Source organism: Lynx rufus, unplaced genomic scaffold, assembly GCF_022079265.1.
Source record: "Lynx rufus isolate CCGP_SWC_20201006 ecotype Redwood Valley unplaced genomic scaffold, mLynRuf1.p SCAF_15, whole genome shotgun sequence".
Taxonomy (NCBI): domain Eukaryota; kingdom Metazoa; phylum Chordata; class Mammalia; order Carnivora; family Felidae; genus Lynx; species Lynx rufus.
Window position 1 is genome coordinate 63291148 of NW_025814829.1, and position 25358 is coordinate 63316505.

A 25358-nucleotide genomic window follows, 5' to 3' on the forward strand; every position below is an offset into this window, starting at 1 on the left:
TTTCCAATCAAGTTGAGATTTAAGAAGTGAGCTCGGAGGGAAAATGTCAGGGACAAATTTGGGGACGTGGGCTCGCAGCTGAAGGTACGTGCTGTTGTGGTAACGGACGGTGTGCAAACACTTCCCAGGGAAAGGGCTCTTTTCCCCACGTGTACTTTGACCTCTTCTCTGCACTGGACAGTGGATGAAATTTCTGTTGAGACAAAACTAGAAACAGGGGCCCTTCGCCGCCCAGGAACGACTTAAAAAAAAGCTTTCTAGTCCCAGCTAACAAATTCTTAAAGAAATTCCTTCATGAAAACATAGCTCAAAGCCCAGAGTCCGGAGGTGAACCCACCACACTCAGGGTTCAGGGCAATGAGGCGACGCGGCGGAAAGCTGGACCCGCAGCCCCGGGGCCCACATGTGGCAGAGACTGTGCAGAGGCCACGACTGGGCAGCTGGTGTCTGGCAGGGGGCAGTGGAGGGATGTGTCCGTGGAGGACGTCTTTAGGGACACCGTGCGGCAGAAGGATCAGAGACTGTTCTCACTTCAGAGAGCAGAAGGAGGACCAGATGGGAGAAGAGCTACGGGACCAGACCTGGGGGCAGCCATGGGAGTCGGTAGTGAGCCCCTCGTCACGCAAGTGACGAAGGAGCTGGAAAGCTACTTAACGGACCTGTGCGCCGTGTACAGCGAACCATAGGTCCCTTCCGACTCCCGACGGCGTTTTTCAGGCCCTGGAATACCGTTCAGAGCCGATCTGGACAACTGTTCCCAGAAAATGAGTGATACGGCTTCGGGAAAGAACGCGGTATTTAAGGCACCTCCCCGGGCTCTCTTCAGAGGACCCAGCTGGAGGCAGATGGGAGGGGGGCACTTCACGGGAGAAGCCCCCTCACCCTGAAAGCTTCGAGGGGCCGTGGTCCGTCTTACCTGCGTCAGTCAAATGTGCCCTATCATGTGCTCTCCGGGCCGGACACGTGGCCTGATGCGGACGCAGCCCCCACCCCCGGGTTATCAGGTGTAATAAGGGAACAATCGTACATTGTGGCTAGTGTGAAGTCCCCCATTTGGATGTAAACAAATTATTGGCCTCGTGGAAAGTCTACTCGTGCAGACGGGCAGAATGCACCATTAATACGCCGGGCACATGATCTTTAAGTGAGGCCTCACTGTCGTGTAGTCCCTGGACCCCAGCCAAGGTGGCTCTAATAAAGTCAGGATTTATGCGGGGCAACCAAACGCCCAGATCAGGGTATCGGGGGGAACCTTGTTGCCGGGAGACCCGCGTTTCCGGGCACCTCAGACCCTCGCTCTGTGGCTCGCGGCTACGGGGCGGCAGAGACTCGGACGGGCGCTCGTCAGGCCGGGTAAAGGTAAAAAACTTTATGAACTTTGTACTGTTTGAAAACATAAAATCCAATAATCAGACAACGCTCCTTAGAAATGTGAGTTTGTTGTTTCTCATAAAAAATATAAAAATATTCCATGACTTTTGACAAAGTGCAACTTGCTCCTGCCATTTTTGGGCTCCCTTTCCACACTTACGGGCTTTACCTCCATTTCAAAGGAACAACTGAAAGGCATCAGTTCTGAATTTAGCACTATATTTATTAGAGTGTTTTTATCAACAAACTTTCACCAGAAAGTTCCGAGTGCGTGAACGCAGGGGGCTCACTGGCCTCACTGTCTGCAGAGTCGCCCTCTGGGCAGGACCCGGGCTGCGCGTCCCCCGTTAGACGGTTAAACACAAAGTGTGGTTCATTCTGACCGGACTGTTCCAGATCCTGTGACAAGCACAGCCCTGTGTTCCCGTCTGTCTTGTCCTTCTGGCCCCCTGGACCCGAGCCCTGGTTCCCGGCCCCTCCGCCGCCCTCCACGTGCCCGACGTCTCTGTTCCTAGCGAGCCCCCTTTGGCTGTTCTCAGGATCACAATGCGCTTTTCGTGGGGACCCAGGGCTTCTGCAGACACAGGCCGACGGCCCCACCGTCGGGGGAACGTGCCCCACGCTCGGGAGACCGTGAGTGCGGGTCTTCTCTGGGGCCTGAATGTGCTGCACGGGGTGCAGGACAAAGCTCGTGGGCAGAGGATTCTGCGGTCCCGGTGGCCTCGCTCCGCCCTGCAGGCAGGGACAGTGATGGACGTGCGGGATGGTGCACGTGAAGCCTTCGGGGGCCTGGTGTGCGCCCTTCTGCACGTGCACGAGGCTGCCGGCGGGGGCAGCGCACTGGGGACACAGGCCGTCACCCGCCTGCTGGCCGGCATGCGGGCCAGGCGTCAGGTGTCTGTAGGCATCTGGACAAGTGCATGTCTGACTCAGAGAGAAGAAGTGACACACGGCGTGCTGCTCGAGAGGCGGCGGGAACGGGGCACCGCCGCCATCGCCCCCGGGGCCTCTGCTGTACGCGGCACGCACCGGCATCCCGAAGTTCCTCGCGGGGCCGTCGGAAAACTCGGAGCAGATGTGGGTCTCCTCGGAGGCGCTGCCGCTGCGGGACGCCAGGGGCTCTAACTCATAAAACTCATGCTCCATTTCGGATTTGGGGGCCCTGGGATCTAAGTGATACGCACTCACGGTGTGTGTTTTGCTTTGTCCCTTGTCCCCGGGGCTCGTGGACACGGCGTGGGAGAAGGCGCCGCACTGGAGTCTCCCAGGTAAAGGAATCTGACCGCAGGCGCCCTGGGGCCCGAGGCAGCGGCACAGGCACTGGAAGAAGAAGGTGGCGAAAGCCCAGCTGACACACATGATGAGCATCATGAAGGTGCCCAGCTGGGTGTATGCCAGAACCGTGGACGGCATCATCATGGCCCCGGCCACAAAGGTGGTCAGAGCGGCCATGGCCATCGCGGAGCCCATGCGACTCAGGGAGAAGATCACCTTCCCCTCCCGGTCGGCATCCGGGGCCAGGCGGTAAGCGACCCCGTAGTGGACGGCGAAGTCCACAGACAGGCCGACCGCCACGGAGATGGTCACCGACTCCAGGACGTTCAGCTCCCAGCCCAGCAGGACGAGAGTGCCCACGGTGACCAATATGGTTCCCGTGATCGAGACGATGGCGAAGAGGCTGATGAAGACGTTCAAGGTGGTGAGCAGCATCACGCTGAACGCCACGGCCACGGAGAGCCCCATGGCGATGAGGGTGCCGCCTGAGAGGCTGTCCTGCAGGTCGTAGAAGTCCAGGTTGCTGACGAACCAGCCGTTGCTGAGGCCCTCGGGAGCCGAGCTCAGCTCCCTGGAGATCCACGCGTCCACCTCCTTGTAAAACTGGTGCATCTTCTCGTAAGCCAGCGTGAACAGGTAGGTGCTCTGGAACTCGAGCACGACGGCCCTGATGGTGTCGTTGATGTCAAACCTCGGCCCCGGCGTCTTGCCGTCCAGGTGGTACCCCGTGCTCCGTTCCAGCTCCATGATGGCCCTCTTGATGCACAGCTCAAAAATCTCCTGCTTGTAGGGGAAACTCCAGCGCCTGCAGCAGAGGTACAGGGCCGGCTCGTCACAGTCCTGGTTTTCCATCCACTGCTTGAACGTCTCGATGAAGCAGCTCGTGAAATCCTGCTCATCCGTCTGGTGGAAGAAAGTCTGGTTTCTCAGCTTTTGACAGAAGTGCAAGATCCAGACCTGGGAAGCAGGGCTCGCGATGTTAAAGCTGCCATCCAGGGCCAGCTTCCCTTTGCTCTTGGGGTTCAGGGGGTCGCCGTTGTCCTCCGGGGACACGCCCCAGACCACCGTGATGGGCATGTGCAGCTCCTCCCCGCGGTGCACGCGCTCAAACATGAAGAGCTTTTTGTACTCGGCGTCGTAGCGCTCGAAGGGGTGCGAGGCCCGGAAGAGCTGGAACTCATTCAGCTCCAGGGAGGGGAGCTTCATCTTGGGGTTCACGCACACGACGTAGGCCCCGCCCACGGTCAGGGCCAGGAACCAGAACAGCCAGACGTAGCGAAACTTGATGACCACGCACGGCAACACCTTCTCGAAGAAAACCCGCGAGGCTTCGGAGACGGCCAACAGCAGCCGGCGGCACTTCCGGCGAGCCGCCGCCCAGCAGCCCTTGCTGACGTACTGCTGCTGCGGCTTTCGGAAGCCGCTGAAGAGGTTGAGGAGGTACCGCTCGTGCAGGACGACGACGGCCGGAAGCCACGTGACCATCAGCACGTAGTTCACCAGGACCGCCGTGCCCGCGTACACGCCGAAGCACCGGATGGCGGTGATGTTGCTCACGTAGTTGGCGTAGAAGGCCGCGGCCGTGGTGAAGCTGGTGACGAACATGGACAGCGCTGCGTGCTGCAGGGTGACGCCCACCGTCTCCGCCGTCCCCGCGTGGGGCCTGTCGCCCTTGGCGTGGCTCCAGACGTCACACAGGACGAACGCGTCGTCCGCGCCAATCCCGACCAAGATGACGAGCGCGGTGAGGTTCATGAACGGGAAGAACTCGAAGCTGAACACCACGCGGTAGAGGAAGTAGGAGACGATCAGGGAGCTGATGACGGCAAACACGGTCATGAGGGTGACGAACAGGGACCGCGTGTAGGCGCACATGACCAGCAGCACCAGCAGGACGGCGACGGCCGGGTACGCCGTGTCCGTCAGGAGGTGGTCCTGGAACAGGCTGTGCTTGAGGCCGAACTCGATGCCGGCCACGCTGGTGACGCCGTCGGAGCCGTTCCAGGCCACGAAGTTGTCCAGGTAGATGTCCATCATGCTCTCCCCTTTCTCCGTGGGGGAGAAGAGCATGCTGTACCTCAGCGCGGGCGCGGTGGGGTCGGCGGCCTTCGGGGCCGCGAAGTCTTTGTCCACCAGGTAGTGCAGGATCTGGTACACGGCGTTGTACTTGGTGCACTTGCGCGGCACGCCCGTGCACTTGAGCTGGCCCTTCCTCCTGGCCGCCGCGTCCCAGCAGTCGGGCCCGAGCGTGCCGTTGTGGTAGTGCCTGGCGCAGGCCCGCAGCAGCTTCAGGGTGTGAGCGACGTCTCGCTCCACGATGTTCTGGCAGGACGACCGGTTGTTGAGGATGGCGACGTAGTTCCCCAGCGTCCAGCTGGGGCAGCAGGACGCGGCCGTGGTCCTCTGGCACAGGTCCCCGAACTGCGGGTGGGCTCTGATCTGCAGAGAGAGACGCGGAGACCGGCGTTTAAAACCGCTTCCCTCAAAGGTCCGAGTTAAGGCGGCCTGGAGGGGCGGGGGCGTCGTACGGGCTAGTTAACCTCCTCCTAGGACGAGGTGGGCGTCCCCCAGGCCTGCGCTGCGGTCGGAGGTGGGGGGGGGGGTGGGCAGCAAACTGCTCGGCGCACTGACACGCAAGCGCGAAACCACCAGCGGTTTGGTTTTAAGGAGACAAAGTCAGCGCCTTTTCAGGACGCAGGCCTTCGGAGTCTCTTTAGAAAGCAACAAAAAGGACGGGCCACGCGGCTTACGTATACACACCTGCAGGATTAATTCAGAGAACAGACAACAGCTGTCCAATTGACAGAGGGACAAATGGGTGGCTTTGCCTAAAGCTTCCGGTCGTCGGCATGAAACCTCTGGTGACAGGGAGCTAGATCTCAGCCAGCTTAGCTGGAAGCCAAGACGATATTCCCCAGAAAACCGTCCGCGAGCCCGGAAGTGACCCTGGTGACGTCAGGAGCAATGGTCCTCAGTTAAAATATCCCACATTTCTGATTTTTTAAAATTATATGTGTATACTTAATGAGACAAATAAGCAGGCGTTGATTTCTTCCGCATCCTTAAAGGCTTATTCAAGTTGGATAAAACTCCTTTTGGGGTTTGGGGAAAGCACGGCAGTTCCGGATTTAGTGTGGACAGCGCCTCATTTAGAACACTGTCCCACCACCGCCCAAACCTGCAAATTACATGAGTGGCCCCCTCCCGAGAGCCAGTTTAGGAAATATCCCCCTTCTCTTGGGCCTGCCAGAGACTTCTCTTCGGAAGGTGGCCCACTCATCTCGGTTTATCAAAGGCTGTTCCAGGGAGGAAACTCCAAAGTTCAAGGAGGGTGTGACTGTTTCTTCTACTGGGATTAAATGACTCCACCTTTACGCTTAATCAATCATATGCTGAAGTATCTTTGCAAAGCAAAGGGAACGTGGGGACAGAGCGCGTCTTTGGTACTTAGACTCATCCAAGAACCGGCTTCCCACGCCCCTGGCTGTCGAGACCCCTGAGCGGGACCAGTCCTGGCAGGCGGGTGTAGAGGAAACACTGCACGTGTATCCCAAGCATCAGAGCCACGTGACCCACCATGGGGATTCATTGTCTGCTTCTGTATACATTTGAAATTTTCCATAATTAAAAAATTTTAAAGACTACTCTATTGAAGGTGAAGAAAAATGAGCCCAAAGGGTTATGATTCAGGCATACTAAAATGGTTATTTTAACAAAGGCTTAATTTTTAAGCTCATTTCCAGAGAGCAATAATTATCTGACATTTTATAAACCGGTATGATTAGTATTTAATTCTTTGTATGCCAACACAGGGGAAGCCCTGGGATCACGTCTCTCTGGTTTTCATGGCAGATAACCAGTTTTGCCCCACAGAGAAGTATCACACCAGCCCCTGGAGTCGGCCTGGTGACTCAGGAGAAAGGTAACGTAGCCCCGACGTCTGAGTTTCAGATGGAGGAAAATGCATCCGTTATGAAGCCCGCCGTCAGCTGAGAGGAACAGACGTGTAGTTGTTGAAATAACCGCACGCCAGAGAGAAAGGAAATAGAGTTGGCAGCTAAAACTAGGCAAAAAATAACCTTCAATAACCTTTTCACGTAACAGCAGGGTTTGTGTGTGTGTGCCTGACCAGAGATTACAAAGTTAGACAACATAAATGCAGACTAAAGACAGTCGTATTTTGATGGCTGTTATCAACAACACATGCCAGTGGGGCCCCTGGAGACCAGCCCTCAAATCCAAAGGTGGTGCTGGCTGATGTCCAACCTTCCACACAGTTTTCGAGGACCCTGACAGGGTTAGAAGGGACAGAGGAAAGATGTTGTGACTGATACTCTTTACCCCAAGTTGGATGCCAGCACCCTGAATCTAAAGGGTTGGAGTCCAAGAGAATGTTTAGGCTTTCGGGGAGTAAAGCCCTATGTTCCCCTCCATCTGTCCATCCACCTGTCTGTATGTCCATCCATCTACCCATCCACCCACCCGTCCGTCCACCCATCCGCCCACCCACCCTTCTGTCCACCCATCTACCTACCCACCCATTTGTCCATCCACTCACCACCCATCCATCCGTCCATCCACCCACCCGCCCATCCATCCACCCATCTACCTACCCACCCATCCATCTGTCCATCCACCAAGCCACCCGTCCATCCACCCATCCACTCAAAAGAAAAACAACACTTATTGAGAACCTACACATGAAGAGTAAGGTACAGCGATCCTTGCCCTTGAGTTACGCACAGTGAGGCAGAGAAATAAAAAGCTCAAGTCGCTATAATTCAACAGGGGAAGCAGCAGGGATGTGTAAGGGTCTGTGTGAACCTGCAGAGGGGGCACCCACGTCTGAAGGGCTTGGTTGTTCATGACGGGGATGGCGAGACCCACAGGCGTTTGTCGTGCTGTGGGGCTTAAAGAGATCACAAGCAGGCGATCTTCACGCAGAAAGCAGGTTTTCAGAAAGAGATTCGCGGGAAGGATTGCAAAATCTTTTAAGTCCTCAAACTGGGAACTTTCAGTGAAAGTAATTTCTTGTAATTTAAGAGCAGGTGGCCTTTCTGTTCTCGTCAGTCACAGACGGGACGTTTTAGGGAGTCATTTTGCTTCTACGGCTATAACAGGTCTGCGCACACACCCATTTCCAGAGAGCAGCAGGGGTGAGGCTGGCTTAGAATGGGAGGAAGCAAGAGAAGAGAGAAAAAGAAGACACTGGCAGAGTTTTCAATGGTGCCTTAACTTGTAAAGCTACTGCCTAGGCCGGAGGCACTTTAAGAGGCTGAGAGAAGAAGGACAATCAGCACGGGGTCTCATCCACTCTTCTCCCCCGTGACGCCCCTCTTGTACTAAAAGCTCAAGGGACCCAGGGAGACGAGGCACAGCAGGGCCCCGCTGTCCTCTGTAACACAAGTACCACACATTTCTGGAGTCCACTCAGCTGCAGGGGGGCTCACGTGTCCACAAAACTTACCCGGTAAACAGGGTGTTAGGCGCTAAATCTCACATCTCTTTGACAAGCTGGCTGCTTGAGTGCTAAGTTCCATGATGGGCAAAGACTAAGAATCAGGGTAAAGGGTTTCCAGCAGAGTCAGGACCCGGGAAACACTCCGCCGGGTCTAATGGCCGTCCGCCAGCGCGTCCCTTGGGATGTCAAGGCAGAAAAGGGTAATGAAGATCCGGGGAGTCCGTTGAGCAAACCAGCATTGTGTCAGGCGGTACACGGCAGCATCAGAAACAGGAGCCACTCGCTTTGGAAACCAAAGCCCATGGGAATCCTGAGCACCAGGGGCACAGAACTTCAAGGGAATCTGGGGTTTGAGCTCAGTGCGCTGCAAACACAAGCAGGTGACAAGGGACACGTGTGGCCTCGCTGAGCCTTCACCCCGATTACCAGCCATTTTCCGGTCATCGCACCCGCCGTTAAGCCCTCTTGCTCAGTACCCCTTGGTGTGGGTCCCATCCAGCTTGATGGCTGCTTGAGCGCAAGGGCGGGGGTGGGGGGTGAGGGGAGGAGGAGGAGGGAGAGGCTGACAAGCGGCGTGTGCACAGTTTGCGTGAATCACGACCAGGACAAATAACGCTCTGCAAAGGGTCTCGACCCGGGAGACCCGGAAAGGGTACGGTAGTCACCTGCAGACTGAGCTGCTAGGCGACAGTTATTACGTCGGGTGTCAGGGAATGCACGATCTCTGCGAGGAAGGTTTACCGTTCCGTACTCACTGCAGAGGCTGTGTGTGCCACTGTTGAAAACAGCATTTAACAAGGAAAATTACAACCTGCTCTATGAGGTGGGAATTCTGGGGCCTCGACCCCCTATTTATGCATTTGTCGTTGTGATCTGTAACTGGCTTGACCATTCCTGCAGACGCACGTCTTGGGCCCGCTCCTCAGATTTTCAGGAGACTGGATGCTTGCCACATTCTCGCAGGAATTGCAAACTCGAACTCACGGCCATCCGGTCCTGATAACCAGAGCACGCTGGGAAACAGACAAGAGGGCACACCGCTCCTTCAACAGTCTAAATGTTGCACATGCATCAGGCCAAACCACTGGGAAGCCACGTATTTAGATTTTACTGCTTTAATCCCCTGCAGAAATTGCTTTTGCCGGAACATTCTCCCGCTGCCAGCCTGAGGCACGGTTTAGAAATCCGCTCCAATTGAATACTGTGCGTCCCGTAAGCACGGTGGTACTTAAGGGCTCTGATGGACGTCATACTTCTTCCACGGAGGCCACGGGGATGGTGCTCCCCGTATTAGTACGAGGGGAAGGGGAGCGTCTTCTAAAACACATTTGCTGCCCTGTTTACCTGACTTTTGTCACCATTTGCGAGTTCTGTTTTGCTCTGGCTGCCAGGGAGGGAGGAGGGAGGAGTGCGGCTCACGGCCGTGCCACCGCGTACTGATCGCACCGTTGCTGTCCCTTCAGCTCTGTTACGTTAGCCTTTTTGTGAGCTGCCTAGTCCTGCTGGCGTTTATCGTCTGAGAGAGTCTGACACACACCCACACGTACACGAAACAGCGTCCACTCCCGTGGTGCCACAGCACTGCGTACGGGCCTTGGGCCTCTGGGTCCGTTCAGAGCCCAGCAGTGCTCACAGGATCGGCTGTTGCTCTTGTAAAAAAAAAAAACGTACTTTCTAGGCCACGAGGGCTCTGTGAGGATCGTTTCGGTGGGAGAGGGCGTGTGTGATAACACAAGACCAAACAGAAGAGGGGTGGTTGTCTTCTGCAGCATGACGCATGGCGGGAAACAGACTAACGTCAGGCTGGGTTCAAATCCCACACCTGCCGCCGACCACCTGCACGGACTTTCCCCATCCACAAGACAGGCCAACAGTAGGATTTAATTCACGACATTATCACAAGGACTTAAGGAAACAGTCCAGTGTCTGGAACACATCCTGACAAATCCAACAAAACCCAACAAACACCAGCTATGAATCAGCTGCGGGAATTCGGTCTCTTCAGAGTCTTTGGGGAGGGAAGGTTAAAAGGTCAACAGCAAAGGTGGGAAAGGAAGGACCGGAAGCCGTGGAGTCGCGGCACTGCTCTCCCGTGAGCGTGGTTACCACACAGCCATGTGTGAACAGGAGCCACGGGCGCCACGGTGGCAGGGCTGCTGGGGGTGGGGGGGCGATGTGTCACACATGCTGAACAGGGCTGTGCGCGTTTACTCCTTGAGAGTTAACTTTCCATACGAGACGGGCTGTGACTCGTCCACAGTTTCCGAATAATGAACTGAGAGCTGTAGAAGAGAAGAAAATAAGGCAAACAAAGACTGACCGCTGATTAAGACGCTTCGGTTTGTTTGTAGGTGGCCAGTGACTTTGGTCTGTTGGAGCCGGGCAGACAGAAGATGGCCCTCACAGAAAACCCTGGTGGCCCGACCAGCAGGAGATGCACAGTCTTTCAGGATGAGGAGAGTCATGAGGCCCAGAGGTGACCTGGGCGAGCCGCTCAGTTCGCAGAAGGTACGTGAGTCAGCGTGGTGGGCGCTGGCCCTGTGGCCCCCAAGAGCCCTGTCTGCTTCCCTGAGAAGCCCCGTGGCCGGGGTGCTGGGGCGTCAGGCTCGCTCTTAGGAGACACGTGATCAGGTTTCCAGCAAAGCAGGGACGTCGGGCTAAGTTAAGAGTTACGCTAGGAGACCGGTGAGCGCCTTCCCTGCTGCTGGGACGGGTGCACGAGTGGCCCCGAAGGCAGTCTTGACTCGGAGAATCTGCCTCTGAGCACACGGAGCTGACAGCCCTTCCAGAGCCCGGAGGCCGACCCCACGTTTTCTGGGGCTGACCTCTTTCGGCTCCAGAGACCCAAGAGCAGAGGGCTTCTTGTGTTGTGTCCTCTGTCCTCAAGGGGTTTAGAGTTCAGGGCACCCTGGACTGGAGCGCTCGCCATCTACACACCCACACGCCTCGATGTCCCCTTCCCTAGCCTGTGCCCTGAATCTGCCCCAAAGACCTGCTGGTTGACTGCCTGGTTAGGCCGCGGACAGCCGCCTCAGTAGGCAACAACAGAAGTGGCTTAGGAAAGACAGAGCACGACCACAGAAAGGAAACATGCTGTGAAATTAAGATAAAAGACTGGACAGAGAACAGGGGTAGGAAAGAAAGAGTTCTTTATTGAAGAACATGGGGGCACAGAGGCACCTGCATCCGAGGAGGTAGGAGTGTGGGGCGCCGGCCTCTGGCGGGTGGTCCCCGGGACTCAGGCACCAGGAACACTTACGTTCCAGCGGTTACCACGTCAGCAGGGAAAGGACTTTCAAAAATCTAATCTTATTTGCTGCAAATGAATTTCAGTTTTGCTTTACATACCCTTGCATTGTCTATACTGCACATGGATTTAATCGCAGGTAAACTCCACAGGGTCTCCCCTCCAGCTGCTGTGAACACCACTCTGGAGTACCGGTCGCCTGGTGACATGAGAAAAGGAAAGAAAAAGGTTATAACTGCCCATCAGACTCCGCTTTCAGGAATAGCTCGAACGGGAAAACACAAGTCAGTAACAGCAGGGGATCCTTTCCCCATTTTCCAGGAGAAAAATGTAAAAAAAGAAAGCAAACAATGCCATAATATTATTTTGGTTCAAAGCCTTTGTCTACTCACTACATCTTAAAAATCGTAGGAGTCATAGAACAAACCTATTTCTGATCAGACTATGATTCGGATGAGCAATCTGTAAGAACTCTCCGCACGAAATTAATTGCACGCCTCCCTCTTAATTTCGAAACACGTCACCGCAATGGCGTACAAATCCCAGGAAGGCTGTGCTGAACACCAAGCGTGGGTGTTCTCCGTGGCTTCGAACCAGGGATGACAGATGCCAGGCGATCAGCTTAGGAGTGCAATCGGGCACCACGGGCTGCCCAGGATCGCCAACTACGCTGCGTTCCAGCTGGGTCCGCAGTCTCCCTGCTACACCAGAGTTGAGAATGAACACTGGGAACATCTCACTAACGCAGAGTGTGTTTCTGAATAGTCCGGCTGCGGGACAGACTGGACGGAGCACGGCCCTGGCGGCAGACCTGGTGTGACCAGGTCCCAGCTCTCCGGATGAGCAGCTTCTCTGAGCCTGGGCTCCTGATCTGTAAGCACGTCTCTCCCAGTTGCGAGAATTAAAGGAAAAACAGCACTCGGTAAGGGCTGTTCCTGCCTCCTCAGTCATTAGAACTTCATTCAGTAAAACAGAGTGGATTCACTACGTTATCTGAAATGTGTAACTGTGCTAAAAAAGAAAACCAATCTGCAAATTTGTAAATAAAGCTGTACTACGTGAGCTTTTATTCATGATTACGAAGTTTTCTTTAGTAAACTCTTCGTCAGATGGCCATTATCTTATGTTGATTGGTTTTGAAGAGCAAAATGAGCCCCTGGAAACAAACACCTCCTCCAGGGAGCCGGCCGGCTTTCCTCCAGGCGGGGCCGTACCGGGGGCACAAGTGTAGTGTGTGGGCTGCTGACACAGAGGGGCCACATCTCGTGAGTCTGCTGATGTCTGTCCTGATTAGTCAGAAACACACAGCACCACCTGACCTAGAGGAACCAGCCAGGACAGTCGACTGACCAGACTTCGGCTTTTCTAACAAGACGCAGAAAACAACACATGAGTTCCTCCCTGGGACCAGGACAGAAGCCTCCCTGGTCTCCTTCTTTCCATCTCTCGGTTACTGTGCTGTGAAACAGCTTCCAAAGTACAGACCCTCAGGCTGGACAAGACCAGCGAGGTCCTCTAGTTCTCTAACGAGACAGGAAAATACACGCTTCAGGGGGAGTGTCAACAGGGAAAAAAAGCCGAATTTGGAAGGGCTTTGGGGCCCGTGTTCACTGAAGGAGAGAGCGGAGCTCTGTGCTCACGCCCGCTCCCCAGGGCTGACCGGGCTCCTCCAGGCAGGCCCCTCGCTCGCAGGGAGAAGCTGTCAGTGAATCTGCTGCCTGCGTTCGAACACCTGGCGGTTCTACACGAACGTGCGGGTTCCTGACCTCAGGGAAGCTCTCACGTTTCTTCCAGGCCACAGTCTGTGCAGCCAAGTGGCTACGACCCGGACACGTCCCGTGTACACGTTACGGGTCGGCCCCGTGGGATGGTATTCCGCGCATCCTTCTATCTCTAGTGCCTAACAAGTCACAGAGAAGCTGTCGATAGACGCTTTCTCATGACGTAGAGCATTTCAGGGTTCAATCCAAAGATATGTACTTATTACTCGACTGAAAGTATTTTTTCAATAATATAAGAAATTTAAGAGGACTTGAAATTTGGGGCAACCAGGTCAAGAATTTTACTAGATGTTTTATCTTCCGTAAAACGGAATGGAATTACGCAATAATCTCTCATTGATTTTTACTGTAGGTGAATACGTTCAGGTTAGTGGTTGGCCGGCCCAGAGCAGGAAAACGGCTTCAGCTCCCCCACATCCTCCTCCCCGACTCGGTCTAACCACACTCGTCTCGAACACCGGGAGGCCCGAGGGGCTGTTCACCTGCGAGGCCACTCACTCGGAACGTCGCAGAAAAAGCTGTCCCTGTGGAAGTCCCAGTCGACCTCTCTTTTCTCTCGTTCATAGTGATCATCGGACCACCTGTCGTCCCGGTGGCTGAAAGGGAAGGACAACGTGAGAGGCAGGGACGTGCTGGTGACCGTGCGGGGAAGGCGGTCGACCACGCTGGCACAACGCCGTGTGACGGCCAATGGAGGACTTGCGGTAATAAGAATGTGCAGGGGTGCCTGGGGGGCTCAGTTGGTTAGGCGGCCGACTTCGGCTCAGGTCGTGATCTTATGCTTTGTGGGTTCGAGCCCCGTGTCGGGATCTGTGCTGACAGCTCAGAGGCCTGGAGCTGCTTCAGATTCTGTGTCTCCCTCTCTCTCCGCCCCTCCCCCACTCATGCTCTGTCTCTCCCTGTCTCAAAAATGAATAAATGTTAAAAAAAAAAGAATTTACAAATAAAGGACTATTTCGAGGCCAGTAAGTGTACCGGTAACGGTGTATCCTGAGTCACAGCCTATGTAGCACTTGAAATTTAGCATTAATGTAAGCAAGCAACATTCACTTCCTCACTCCTGTAAAAGAAAAAACCCAAACCCTCACTTTCCACTCGAATGCAACAACATCTTAAAAGACAGTGAGAATGCCGACAAATCCAGTGGCAAAGATTTTGAGCCACACATTTGCATCTAATCATTTTGCTCAGATACTGCTTAAAAGTGGAATTCGTTAAGCAATGTTCTGTGTAAAAGTTAACGAATAATTACCTCTTGGCTTGTTCATCTGCATACTTAAAAGGGTAGTTTGCTAATGTCGCTTTGTATCCTGTGTTTTTCACCATGTTATTCCACGTGACCAGTCTCTGGCCTATCGTAGTCCCTCTTGGTTCAAAGCCCTGAGACAAAATATCACAAACTCTCATTAGTGTACGTCACGTAGGCTCGGTGTAGTTCTAGGAGCGGGAGAGCCACGTCCACAGACGTGCAGGCCCTCCCCAGGCCCTCCCCACCGCTGCCCCGTGGCCGATGGCACCGAAAGGGTGGCCCGACGTGACGGCAGCCACTGCTCGCCACGACGAGGCAGTGGGGTTGGTTCTCTGCTGCGTTAGCCGTCTCGGCAACAAGGAAAACCCGTATCTGAAGGTTCTCTTTCCAGTTCATACCTAAGCATCCAGCAAACACTTTGATGTTATGAAAACTTACGGTCGCATCAGATTATGTCATGCACGTTAGTGTTTTACAGGAACGTTTACTTAAAAACAGACCCTGCTCTCTCTTAGTAATACTGAAGTTCCTCTAACTCCTTCTGGGTGGAAAGAAGAGACATTCAGTCCTAACGACTTCACAAAAACACTTTTATAGAATGCAGATTCTCCATTTTATTGATTTTTGGCTTAAATGTGGGAGCCAAGGAGCAAAATTTCCAGATTTGTAATGGTGAGTGGGTTCCTTGACCTTTTAAGTTTGCCTGTAACCACGATGGCACAAGTTTACTCTTTGGAAGGAGAGCTGCACCCCTACCGACAGCTCGAGAAGGTTTTAAAACGGGTCATAATTACATAATGTGACATGCATTAAAATACTGAATTTTCTGAGGTCATTTTGGGCAAAAGAGGTTCGAGTGGCCGTTTTCCTTACCAGCAGTGGGTCGGAGAAGTCGGGCAGCTCGGGCACTAACACCCCGACCAGGGCACAGACGACGATGAACGCGGTACACATGCCCAGGACCACGACGGGCCAGTCGGCGATCAGGGACGCATAACTGCGGAGCAGAGAGGACACAGGAGGCCACTTAGGAGCGGCAGGAGGGCTCCCTGCCGAAGATAGCGTCTGTGAAATCCTCCTGGTTCAGACCTGGTCCGGGAGTGTGTCAGGGACAGATGCAGTGGGAGAAGACACACGGCACTTCAGACGTCCACCTGCTCCTCGGGAGACCAGCTACGGTCCACACGCCTGCGTGGAGGGAGGTGTGGGGGGGGCAGAGGACCCAGCCCCCATCTCCTCAGACCCGTTTCTCTCTGTCCGGTGCTCTCTCAGCTCTTAGAAAAGAGCTCAGCCCACAAACAGGCTCACGTACCCATGTCTCAAGAATAACCAAGCCAGGGGCGCCTGGGGGGCTCGGTCGGTTGAGCATCCGACTTCGGCTCAGGTCATGATCTCGTGGTCTGTGGGTTCGAGCCCCGCGTCGGGCTCTGTGCCGACAGCTCGGAGCCTGGAGCCTAATTCGGATTCCGTGTCTCCCTCTCTCTCTGCCCCTCCCCTGCTCATGCTCTGTGTCTCTCTGTCTCTCAAAAATAAATAAACGTTAAAAAAATAATAACCAACCCCAGACCTCCCCACACACCTGCTGCTGTCCTTCCGGCGAAAACTATAATGGGTGTGTCAGACTGAGCCCCACGAGGGCGAGATGTGCATTTTCTTCACTCAGTTAGTGTAGCATCAGTGCCCTCTCTTCACCGTGCAGCCGTGGCAGCCTGGCCTCCGTCTCCCCTCCTGTCACCAAACTGCCGCCAGAGCCATGTCCTCCAGGCGCCCCTCCCTTCCGTAGGACCCTGGACCTCCCTGACCTGACATCTGCAGGTCTCATGTGAACTCTGTGCTCAACAGAAGTTGACTGAATGGCATTTTCTAAAATTCAAGACGTATCTTGCCAACTTGAGGTTGAACTTGAGGTTGGCAAGAGAGAAAAAAGAAGCATTTCACTTATGGACAGTTACCCTCAAATCCTCAACAATGTTAGCTCCCTTGGCCGTGCCGATGGCTATTTCTGGCTCCTTACTCAGGTATTTGTGGGATATTTCCTCAAAACCAGGCCAGTGGTTTCACGAAGCTGGCGGCTGCAAACGTCACTCTGAAGGAAGACGCCGTTGGCTCATGTTCACATTCCCATCACTCGACCCCATGGGTCTGGCCTTCTGGGGGGACTGACTTCAAATTACATTTTAACAAGGAAATCAAAATACAACATAATTACGCTTCAAGGGAGCACCGCCCCGGGCGATTCTCAGCCCTGCGGTCCTCAAGGTCACCACCTCCTTACGAGGAGCACCAGCTGTTCTCAGGCTCTACCTGTAGCACCTCACTTAAGTCTTCAGCTGTACGAGACGCAGTGAGGCACGAGCAACTTACACAACGGTCCAGAGTCACGACACCAGCCCAGCTACAAAGTACGTCAGCCCCGGGGGTGTGTCGCAGCACAGTGACCACGGTCAGTGACGCTGTGTGCGCAACTGGGAGCCGCTGTCAGAGCAGATCTTAAGAGGCCTCATCACAAGAAAAGAAAGTCCTAAGTCCGTGTGGTGGCGGATACCAGCCAGACCGACTACTGTCATCACCTCACAGTATCTACAAGTACTGGGTCATTACGTTGTGCACCTGACGCTAATATAATGTCATGTGTCACTTATAGTTCACAAAAAGATCACAAATGGGAGCCCCGGAGTCTGGTTTGAGTCGGGCCTCCTAACCACCATGGTGTCACCTCTCGCCCTGAGCACAAGGGAATAAGTCTACTTGGCAGAGTAGAATGTGGCTCCCCCAAATTCACATTTTAAATTAAATTCCCGAGTCACACGAACAGTTAATTTCATGATGCAAAACCACACAGGTCCACAGGCCTCTGATTCTGAACGCTGTTCTCGAGCCTCCAAATTCTGGATTTAAAAACTCACTGAAGTAAAATTAATGCGAGGTACCACGGAACGGGCTTGTGAACGTAATTCTGGATGTGATGAAGCCACCGAGTCACAGACGCGGACTGTGGCTGTCCGAGCGCGAACGCCGTTTCGAGAACACACCGGTGCTGAGGACCTGCACGTTTAACTCCAGCTCCACCAGATGCAAACCGAGATCTCCGGAACTGGGCCCTTTGCCAACAGCACATTTGAGACTTTCTGTTCATGGATTCAGACTTAAAAAGGGTCCTTTACATTTAGACCCTGGAAGTACCAGCCCTGGGAAGTGGGAAGAGCCCAGACTTGACTTTAAGTGGCTCATTCTTCTCTCAAATCACCAGCAGTTGTTCGCTGCCACCTACAAACACGCTGTCGACGCGGGTGGTGGGCGCCCCAAGTGCTTGGCTTCCACACTGTGGGCTAATTTACCCGTGGGCTGACTTTTTGTTTTGTGTTCTTGAAAACCCTGCACACACAGGCACCGCAGTCTTAAAACCCTCCTCAGCAACGGTTTCCCTTCCCCGTGACAACATCTGGTTCAGACCCCTCCCTATGAGAACATCTGGCTCAGACCCTTGCCCGCGACCACGTCTGGACTCTTCCCGTGAGAACGTGTGGTCTGGACCCTTCCCGGTGGCGACGTCTGGTTCGGATCCCGCAGCACCGTCCCACACCAGGTATCGCGCTGACTGCGCGTGGACGCCACACGGCACCCGTGACTCCTACCTGCGCCCTCCCGGCGTCCCGGAGCGCTCCCCGCCGACACAGCACACGCTTCACGTGCCCACCCTGCCCAGGGACCACTGCTCATGTGCCGCGAGCTCCGTGGGGAGAAGACCCGACTCTTCTGGGGAAATTACACCCCGAAGAGCGTTTCTCCTCTATCCCACATTGGTGTCAGGGTCTGTGCTGGAGTCCGAGGGGCTGTGGACACCACACGGGAAACAGAAGCTTCACGTACAAGTAGGAAGCCCAGACGGTGGTTGTAATGTTAAGATAAAAGCCTAACAAAGCAGGATAGTTTCAGCAGGAAAGGAAATTCAATATGGCCCAGAAGTGTCACTGCTACATTTTCCACTAACTGCAGTCCTGGTGAGTCTGGGTTCAAGGTCTATGTTCTAACTACATTATAAGAACAAAGCACCCGCACGTTACGTTTCTGAAGGGTGAACCGCGTGCTCAGGAGAAGACCCGTCAAAGGACCCCTGGTGCCACTACAGTGCGTCCTCCTGCGTGGCACGGGATAGCGTCTCACGTCTGCCCGGATTCTGGGGCTCTGCATATGACACCCGCGTCTGTCCCCTGCCCAGCAGGCCCCGCGTGAGGCCGCGGCGATGCCCGGGTGCCGTGCGCAAGAGCTCACGGCACCTTCCCAGGAGGGCTGAGAGTCAGAGGGCACGCGCCCCTGCTACAGGACGGGAGGGGGACGCCGCAGGGCAGGGCCACCCACACGTGTCTGTGGCTGAACTGTGCCCTGGACAGACAGGCCTCCCTGCAGTCTTCACAAGCGACCCTCACCACACTCCCAGACATCAGCCACTGTGTTAGTGGGCTTCTCCGGGGAAGAGCAGGTATTTCCCATCGGTCCGAACAAATGAGCAAAAGGCTCACAGGGTAACTTATGCTGGTGACACCGTGGGGCCCGTCCTCCCATAATGGGGCCTCCGCTGCTCGGCAACACCACGGGGCCTGTCCTCCCCCAACAGGGCCTCCAATGCTCGGCGACACCACGGGGCCCGTCCTCCCACAACAGGGCCTCCACAGGGCACTTTCCTCTCTCAGCTCACAAAGATGCCTTCCTCTGCCTGCCCCCCCACCGCCGGCTCTCTGGGAACAGTCTCTCCTTTCTCCCCTTACCCTGAGCAGAGAACATGAGCGCCCTGGACACAGGCCTCCCCCCGACGGAACACCCAACCCCGAGTCCCTCAGCCTGGCTTTGTTCCCGTGACTCTTCTGAACCTGCCGAAACTGCGAACTAGTCCGGGTCCTTGGCCTCCCTGAACTGAGCAGTTACCCTTTCTTCCGGAAAATCTCTTTCTCCTTGGTTTCTCCCCTTCCAGTTCCCTTAGTAACTGCTCCGTATCCCTCTTGTCCTTGGGGTTAGGATCAAAATGTTATTAATCATAATTTTTCCCACGGCGTCAGCTATCAGTTTAGTGGGAAGAAAGAAGCTTGAGAAACTTCCCCAAAGCAAAGAGGACACAGAACTCTTTCTTTGTTGGGAAGAAATAAATACAGTGCACAGGTAGCATCACAGATCAAGGGCACGGGCATCTGGGAATACACACGGCAGACACGAATCTCACCCTTAAGGAACTTGGAACCTGATACCGAACATCAGACAACTTGACAAATACAAAACCAGGTAGAGAAATACGTGTTTTTAGAGGGATACAGATGAACGTTTTGTGAATTCAGCAGAGATGACTTCCACCTACAGTGGGGAAGGGAATCAGGAAAGGCTTTTCTGAAAAAGTTGTATTTGTATGCGTATATGCTGAAAAGAAGAAATTAGGAGTTTTCAAAATACCAATCTAGTAACAGGAAAAATATGTATGAATCTTTTCAAAATGCAAAAATCCTTAGAAAGGGCTTTCTTATTTGTGGAAAACTGGAAATTCATTCTCCTGACCTGTCATATTTACTTGTATAACTTCTTTCCTTTATCTTCTGCCACAATTCTGTCTGCAAAGGGGAATAAACAAAAAGTGTATACGCATACAACGGAATATCACTCGGCCTTAGAAAGGAGGGAAATTCTGACACCTGTTCGCATCGGACAAACCTGGAGGGCAGCACCTTGAGCGAGGTCAGCCAGTCTCGGCAGGACGAACTCTGCGTGATTCCACTCACAGGAGGGGTCGGCTGGCCCGGTTCGCAGAGATGGAGACTAGAGCACTGGGGGAGGGCGGACGGGGAGCCACTGTTTCTGCCTCGCAGGACGGAAGAAGCTCTGGACGTGGCGGTGGCCACGGTGGCGCAATAACGTGGACTTTAACGCAACGAAGCCGTGCACTTAAACGTGGTTAAAATGGCAGATTTTATGCCGTGTATATTTTACCGCAATTTCAAAAAATAAATAATTTTTAAATGGAAAGGGAATTTGCTAATTAAAATTTATGTAGTAATTGCACTTGGAAGAGAGGATCAGGCCCCCTGACCAGGCTTCGGTTATCAGGGCCTCGGTTCCTCTCGCGGGTGCACTGCAGAGATCACTTGGTTTCCCACGATGCACCAGTCTGCCACGTGGGACCACCACGGCAAGCACGCCACTGAGGAGACAAGGCTTTGGCTTTTTTGCAGAAACAACGTTCCACCTAAAATTTTGCTTTTCTACTGAAAAGACAAACCTTCAAAGTTTCCTCAAATACCACCTCCATTTGAACACGGTGACATTTTTAGCAGGAAACACAGACAACCCGCCTGAACTCAAGCGCCACGAGCCCAGGGCCCGGCAGAACAGTCTTTCTCCAAGACAAGGAAGACCACGAAGGAATGAGAGGCACCTCGGCCAATATAAACGATTCACCACAAACGGAATCTAAACCTTGAGATCAACACCAGTTCTGGAGAGGGAGGATCGCTCCGGCAGCCAGCTCAGGGGAAATTTACTTTTCCTTCAGAAAAATATGAATGAGGGAGGCCGAAGCAGCGTGAAGAAAACACTGCAGGGAAGGGCATGCAATCACTTTACTACTTAATAAGATGATCAGATTACTTTACCTTTTTGGTAACTTGAAAGGTCTGCACGGTCTGAAAAAAAGCAAAGGAAAACCAATCAGAAACGTGGCATCGTAACAAAGGTGTGCTCGCGGCATCTCGACCGTTCGGGCTGCTGTGGGGGTGGCGGAGGTGGGGCGAGGGGAGGGTGACCCAGTGGCTGCCGGGGCCGGGGCCGGGATGGTCCGCACCCCGCAGGGGTCAGGGTCATGGCGCCTGTGCCCAGGGGTCCGAGCCTGCGCCCACACTGCCGCCCGGCTCTTCCAGGCCCCGGCACCTTCTCGTACCAGCAGCCCTCTACTCCCCCAGGACGGGAGCGGCTCCTCCGTCCGTCAGTTTCCCTGCATCCGCTTAGCACCTGTCGGCTCCTCCCTCTCAGCCTCTGCCACCCACTCCCTGCCCCGACGCGCGTGGACCAGGCGTCCGGAGAGCCCCAAACTGGACGTGGTCTCAACCCCCGCGCATTCTATTCCTCCCACACTAACTTTTTCCACGGTAAGCGCTCAGTCAACATTCGGTGAGCCAACAAAATTCACCAGTGCTGTCGCACTCCCGCGCACAGCGGTTCTCACGGTGGGGGTTCCTGAGACCCTCCCCGGGCCCGAGGGGAGGCCCTGTTCCGACTGGATGAGGGAGGGCACACGGCCAGGTCTCTTGACTTCGCGGGTCTCACCAAACAGCACAGCGCACAGACTGCAGAGGCAGACGTGAGGGTCCCGTGTCTTCAGTTAGAAGACACCAGACAGATTTACTCACCTCGTTAAATTGTTCTTTGGTTTGGAAACTGGAATGATTTTTCATAACAAATGTTGTATTAACATGTAAAGAGCTTATTACCGGTATTTTTAAATGAGCTAACAATATTTTATTATTTTAATGTTTATTTATTGAGAGTGGGGGCGGGGCAGAGAGAGAGGGAGAGAGAGAGAGAGAGAGAGAGAGAGAGAGAGAGAGAGAGAGAATCCCAAGCAGGCTCCAAGCTGTCAGCACAGAGCCCGACGTGGGGCTCGAACCCACAAACTGTGAGCTCATGATCTGAGCCAAAATCAAGAGTTGGATCCTTAACCAACTGAGCCCCCAGGTGCCCCATCGATTAACATTTTAAAAGTTTTAATTCCAGTGTGGTCGTACCGGATATAACCTGAATAAATAAAAGCTCTTTGGGACCCTTGATGATTTCTGAAAGCATAAAGGGGTCATGACATCAGGACGTTCGATACCCGATATGCTAACTTAAGGTACGTACCTGTCTGTTGGATAAATGAGTGAATTTCCTGGCTGGGCACCCTCCCCTAGACCAAAATCTTTTGCGAGCTTCCTGTGCTTTGAGGAAACACAAACTCTGTCTCCCACCCTCTGGGCTCCTCCGGTCTGGGGGTTCTGGCTTGTACGCACACACCTAAATTCTGATGATTTCCTCCCAAATCTTCTACAATTGTTTCTCTCATGCCCAGGTATTACATGCCCAAAATCACAAAAGGTAAATTTTGTAATAATTTACCTTTATCTGATCTTTTCCCATTTGCATTTCACAAAAACAAGCCTTTCTTTTTAGAACCTATATGTAAATGGATTCTTTAAAACTTGAATTAGAGGACACAAGGACAAAGACAGGCACAGCTCGGGTTTGGTCGGCGCACTCGTCAGCCGCGAGGCACAGAGGCGCGCGGATGCTGTGGAGCGTGGCCTCGGACCCCCTGCACACACGGCCGGGGGCCAGGAGCCACGCCACTGAGCTGGTAACTACTCGGGGCACCCGGGGGGCTCAATCAGTTCGGTGTCTGACTCCTGAGCTCAGCTCAGGTCTCCATGTCGGCATTGGGCCCCATGCTGGGCATGAAGCCTGCTTTAAAAAAAGTAAAATGGTTACTACCTAAGGAGGAATGAAGAACATTTAATTTTGGGGGTAAATCTACTCCAAACCCAAAATACTATATATTCAATATAATTATATATATTTTTTCTTTAAAAAAAATTTTTAACGTTTATTTATTTTTGAGACAAAGAGAGACAGAGTGTGAGCGGGGGAGGGGCAGAGAGAGAGGGAGACACAGAATCGGAAACAGGCTCCAGGCCCTGAGCTGTCAGCACAGAGCCCGACGCGGGGCTCAAACCCACGGACAGTGAGATCATGACCTGAGCCCAAGTCAGATGCCTAACCAACTGGGCCACCGAGACACCCCCTTATATATATATTTCAATATAAGTTTTATTGAGATATAATCCCCAAACCATACATATGATCCATTTAAAGTGTACAAGTCAGGATTTCTCGTGCCTCCACAGACCGTCTTTAAAGAACGTGCTGCCTGAACACCAGCGATGAAGCTACTCATGACTCATGAGCTTGGAGAGAAAACCTAGAGACAGAGCGGGAGAGCAAGGTGCCAAACAAAGGAGCAAATCACATAAAACTTGTACTCAAAACCTTAACGTTTCACCCCGTTTTTAGGTCCTACACTGTCAAAACCACCTCCTGAATTTCCATGAGAACCAACTAGACTTTGTGTCTTTAGGTCTGAAGTGACCTCGGGGCCACAACCTGGAGCAGCTGGGAAGACATGGCATTTTCTTAGGTATGTTTTGGGTTGTAACAAACATAAATATTCTCTTTCCTCCTACTCACCCCACTAACTTTTTTTTAAACAGATAAATTCATGGGTCTGTGACTAGTTTATTCCTTAGGGGCTGAAACAACCAGACTCATCACTGTCTTTCTGCTTGCATAAAGACTTCATTTTATGTTAAATTTGGGAAAATAAGTGGAGACTGTCACATCTGTTGAAAAAGAAAACTTGGGGTTACTACCAAGTAACCTCCTGGGAAGCCACAAAATCCCTCTGAACCTTTTATCTTAGGGGACACGACAGTCAGATGTCAGAGACGCCCGAAATACACCTACAGGTGGAGCTGGGACCCGTCGGAGCTGCACTGTGGTCGCGGAAGCGCCCGTGACACTTCATCCACCGGGGGCGATCTTACCCCCCTGGCGACATCTCTCCGATTTGCTGCTTTTCATCTCCAATAGAGCCTGCAGGACGATTTTTCACCTAAACTCGGCCTTGGGTTGATAAATAACAACTGCTAAAAACAAATCTAGTCTCTTTTACAGAGTGAAAGTCTTTTTCCAGAGTTCATTCACCTGCTAATACCACGTGGTCAAATGCACGCCCCAAACCAAACATAGTACCTCTGCCTGTTCTTTGGTTAGGTTTTCAGCCTTTTTCAACTGAGTAAAACCCCAAGGCAGGTGGCATTTGCTCGGTGACACGGTCACAAGGATGCACTGGGGGCCGGGCACAATTCCCAGCGGGCTAGCTGGGGTCCCTCCCTCTCCCGCGGGAGAAAGTGTTTCTGCACACAAGTGGGGGACAGTGACATTGCTACGGGGCGAGGCTCCCATCTGCTTAAGAAGCACTTACAACTCGGGTCGGGTACCGGTAACGAGCCGTAAGCCGTCCCCGCACCTGACCCCTGAGAACAGGCGCAGCCGCGAGAGCCTGGTCTCCAGGATCCCGGGGCCAGCGAATGGTGCCGTGTGCACAGCCCTCGGTCGAGGGCACAACGTTCCCACAAGGGAGGCCAAGGGGTGCAGAACATGGTGATCACCACAATGGGGTTGAGGCGGAGAGGCAAGGGAAGTTTTTAAAAAAGGTAACAGGAAAAAAAGTAAGAAAAGTTAACAAGAAACAGAAGAAACAGAAACAGAACAGAAACAGAAGAAACAGAAGAAAACGTGGAGAGGCTACACATGGTGTTTCCTTGTTTCCCTCACCTTTTAGCTCTCTTAGTAATGTCTGAGGACAGAGTGGGAGGCCGTAGGGAGGGGGAAACGAGCAGGAACCGTGAACGGTAGAACCTGCAGTGTGCACGTGATGCTGTGGTCACACGAGCGGAGCCGCCGTCGTCACCACTCGTCACTGCGACGGCACCGCTGGCCGTGCTCCCCGTGCTGTGACTGTCCCCTCCGGACCCCCTCTCCCTGCACCCCTCCCCTCCAGCAACCACGTGTGTTCTCCGGGTCGATGGATCGGTTTCTGCCCTGTTTCTGCCTTTGTTTGTTGTGTTTTAGAGTCCACAAAACCATACGGTATTTGTCTTTCTCTGATTTATTTCACTGAGCATAATACCCTCTGGTCCATCCACGTTGTTATAAATGGCAGGCTCTCACCCTTATTATGGCCGAGTGATATTCTAGTGTGCACGTGCACGTTTCTACATACCACATCTTTCTTTAAATTATTTTTTTTTAAACTGCAGTATCTTCTTTATCTAAATAATCTCCACGCCCAATGTGGGGCCTGAATACGCGACCCCGCGATCAAGAGTCGCATGTTTGGGGCAC

General features: G+C 53.5%; 1 protein-coding gene across 4 annotated transcripts in view; it reads right to left on the bottom strand.

Annotated features, from left to right (window-relative positions):
- Nucleotides 1–1576: 1576 nt before the first annotated feature.
- The window catches only part of DISP1 (dispatched RND transporter family member 1), a 187045-nt gene continuing 163263 nt past the window's right edge, over nt 1577–25358 (bottom strand). For 3 of the 4 annotated variants that reach the window (XM_047077198.1, XM_047077199.1, XM_047077200.1), the window contains 6 exons: nt 21017–21046; nt 15258–15381; nt 14388–14515; nt 13634–13731; nt 11456–11553; nt 1577–5085 (listed from right to left, as the gene is read on the bottom strand). In XM_047077198.1, coding sequence (XP_046933154.1) covers nt 1597–5085; nt 11456–11553; nt 13634–13731; nt 14388–14515; nt 15258–15381; nt 21017–21046 — 3967 coding nt within the window. In that variant the 3' untranslated portion in view covers nt 1577–1596. Of the gene's footprint in view, nt 5086–11455; nt 11554–13617; nt 13732–14387; nt 14516–15257; nt 15382–21016; nt 21047–25358 lie in introns of those variants that run through there. The other variant, XM_047077201.1, reaches the window with a different exon arrangement.